Source organism: Atta colombica, unplaced genomic scaffold (genome assembly GCF_001594045.1).
Source record: "Atta colombica isolate Treedump-2 unplaced genomic scaffold, Acol1.0 scaffold252, whole genome shotgun sequence".
Taxonomy (NCBI): Eukaryota; Metazoa; Arthropoda; class Insecta; order Hymenoptera; family Formicidae; genus Atta; species Atta colombica.
Genome location: NW_017259351.1, coordinates 17,324 through 20,793, shown reverse-complemented (window position 1 = coordinate 20,793; position 3,470 = coordinate 17,324). Strand labels below are relative to the sequence as shown.

Below are 3,470 nucleotides of genomic sequence, written 5' to 3'. Positions count from 1 at the left end.
ATTACTAAAAAATTTATTAATATCCTCAACAAGATATATAAAATTTTTTAAGTAATAATAATAATAATAATAATAATAAAGCGTCGAATAATTCATACTGTATTACAAATAGGATCAGCCATTGTCAATGAAAGTCCAATGCGTTGGTATAATATTTAGTGGATTATCAGTGGTATTCATGTATACATGGCCAGCAGAACATTTGATTCATATAGTAAGTTTAATTATCACAGAAAAAATTGCTACATTCTGATTAATTCAATTACAATAAATATCAACATTATTACCCAATATTATTTCTAGAGTGATGAGATTGGACAGGCAGTCTTTGATACAGAATGGTATCAACAACCAGTTGCTTTAAGGAAGACTCTACAGATAATTATGTTAAGAGCTCAAAAACCAATAATTATCTCAGTACCATGTGTTATGCCCGCATTATCTTTAAAATACTATGCATCGGTAAGGAACTAAATTGTAGTATGCTGTGACATGCATAGCAATCACTAATATATAATTTGTTATTGTATATATAAAATCACAATACATAAAAGCACTTCATTGTATGACACAAATATTACTAATATAAAAATTAGAGATAAGTTGAATATAAGTTGAATATACATTCATATCATATAATTAATACACGGCAAATATTATAATGCCAATTTAAAATTGTTGAAATATATTGTTTTAATTGAAATATTTCATTATATAAAAATATTACAAATGTGTTCCAGTATTTGTCGACTATATTTTCCTATTTCACAACGCTACGAGTAACCATGCAAAATGTTTGAGATAGAATGAGCAAAAACATGTGCTGCTGATAAAATTGGAAAATATAGCAACTATATTAAATAGCTAAAAATCAATGTTTATTTTATTGTTACGCTGATTATAATTAGATGACATAGATGACAATAAAATCGAAAAACTCGTTAAAATTTTATTTAATAATGTATAATTACTTAAAAGTTATTCACACTTATTTTCTTATCTTTTAGTCTTTTCTTATCATTTTGTTCCTTTATATAAAAAAAAAACAATTAAACATAAAATAAAAAAATTAGTACATTAGTTTATGATTGCACTTATAAACATAAAAATATCAATCAGTTCTATTGGGTTATCCGGAAAGTTCGTGCTGAACTAACCTATATACTTTAAGAAATGTACACTAAAATTTAAATCTTCTGCGTTTCAATTTTCCTTCAACATCGGCACGAATTTTCCGGACAACTCAAATATTAACTTCAAATCTAGATGAGAATACGTGAACTAAATAAGGAAGAACTTCTTATCGTGACCACTGTCAAAGAATACTAGCAAATATTAAATTTAAATATTTTGTTCTGAATGCAGCGATATTAAGTATACTTTTAGTATGCATCCTTTATTAAATACTTATTGTAATACCATCTACTAAAGATAACAAAACTAATCATTGCCATTTGCTGGACGCCTCTATACAAGTTCCTCTGAAGATAACGCTACGCGCATTGTAATATGACTGATTGCAAGTAAGAAATACATAATATCTATAACAATATGTCAATTTTTGATAAACCATTCTCAATTTATTTTATTCAATTCCAGAAGAATTCAAGAGAACATTCAAGAGAAAATAATAAGTTAAATATTTACTTTTTAATATCATTGAGTAACATTATATACTATTCTACAAATAACTTTTTTATCATTTCTGTTTATCCGGAGCAAGATGGTACCTTCACATATAAAATTTTATATTATATACTTCTAAAAATTATATATGTAATTTCTTCAGTCATCGATTTTATTCATTTATTCATAGCATAGGTATAAACTATATACCATAAAAAATCGAATTAATCTTCTGAGGACTGGCATGCTTTTGATCGACTTTTTTATTTTAGAACTTTTTTGTCAATGTTATGTGATTGAATGATAAAAAAGATGGCGTCACTATCGAATCTCTAAAGGGGCCTCTGATCCTCCAAAAGTGAAACTTCAGTATACTTGATTTCGGAAATAGAGTATATAATTTCGAGTGAGCAGAACCATACCAAAAAAAGTTTCACCAACAGTACGTAGACAGATACATGACGTGTTACGCAAACTCCACAGAGGCAGTTTTTCTTGGTATATATAAAATACATATGTACTACTGACTGTGCTACTAATAGCAGCAGATCAGATCTTTCCAACTTTAGATGTAAGATATTCTTTCGACATGGAACATGAAACAGTGAAAACTATTATATTTTTGCATCATTTCGTCACAGTGCTTTTTCATCATTTGCCTCTGCAATTTTCTTCTTTTCATGCGCTTCATATGTCAGAATGAACCCTATGATATCATCGTATATATATATCATAAAGAAATTATTGAAATAATAGGAAAATGCATTTTATAATTTATCAAAGTTAATAATTATCATTCTCTAATAAAGAAATAATTTTCATATGATATATTTTTTTTTAAGACATCTAACACTTTACATACATATTTTATGTGTTTCATGTCAAAGTTATTTCATATATAATATATATATATTCTTATTTTTCGTAAAACAAAATTATGTTTTTTATTATGTTAGGTTAATTGTTTTTTTAATTCCTAATTAAAATTAATTTGACATAAAGTTAATTTAATCATAAAGATGCAGCATATAACAATTTACATCTTTTTCATTATAATTATATTTAATATCAACTAAATAAATACTATACAGTTAATTTTTTTGTATTATTTCAAAATTATATGAAAGTCTTTATTTAATATAGATATATAGTGAAGATCATTGTGTGTAATAATTGTAATAAAAAAGTATTATTTTTAATACACACAGATATTTTTTTAAATACGACACAAGATAAAATATTTTAGGATTAATAAAATTTACATTATTAATTTTACACGCATTTTGCTTCTAAATTTTCTATTTCACTTATTATATAACACTTATTATATAACACGTGTTATATAAGATATAATTATTTCAACATTTAGTCAATAAATTTCAAAAAAACGCAAAAAATACTGAAAAATTATACTTACGTTACATTCATTTATATTTTAAAACAAAATATACTTTTCTCCGAGAGTAATGCGTGCGGAACTATAATGTGGCAGAAATTATGAAAGAGAAATAGAAATAATGAAATAGGAGGGATATATACGTTTAACAAAAAAATCAACGTATAAATCAATGTATATATCCCTTCTGTTTTATTATTTTCTTTCCTCTCTCATAATTTCTGCCACATTATAGTTCCGCACGCATCGCTCTGCCGAAGAAAACTTACATTTTGCTTTAAAATATAAATGAATGTAATGTAGGTATAATTTAAGTGTTTAATATCACGCGATTTTTCTTTCCTCGAATTCTTGAGGTACGTTATTTAAAACACTTTAGTCGAGTTAGAATTGTAATAAAATTCGTTATTTTCTATCTCTAATACACTACGACATTATTAGTATTATT

General features: G+C 25.4%; 1 protein-coding gene across 1 annotated transcript in view; it reads left to right on the top strand.

Annotated features, from left to right (window-relative positions):
• The window catches only part of LOC108688979 (odorant receptor 49b-like), a 1,629-nt gene extending 829 nt beyond the window's left edge, over nucleotides 1–800 (top strand). The window contains exons 3-5 of the mRNA XM_018195554.1: nucleotides 113–214; nucleotides 304–462; nucleotides 741–800. Coding sequence (XP_018051043.1) covers nucleotides 113–214; nucleotides 304–462; nucleotides 741–800 — 321 coding nt within the window. The remainder of the gene's footprint in view (nucleotides 1–112; nucleotides 215–303; nucleotides 463–740) is intronic.
• The last annotated feature ends 2,670 nt before the right edge of the window (nucleotides 801–3,470 follow it).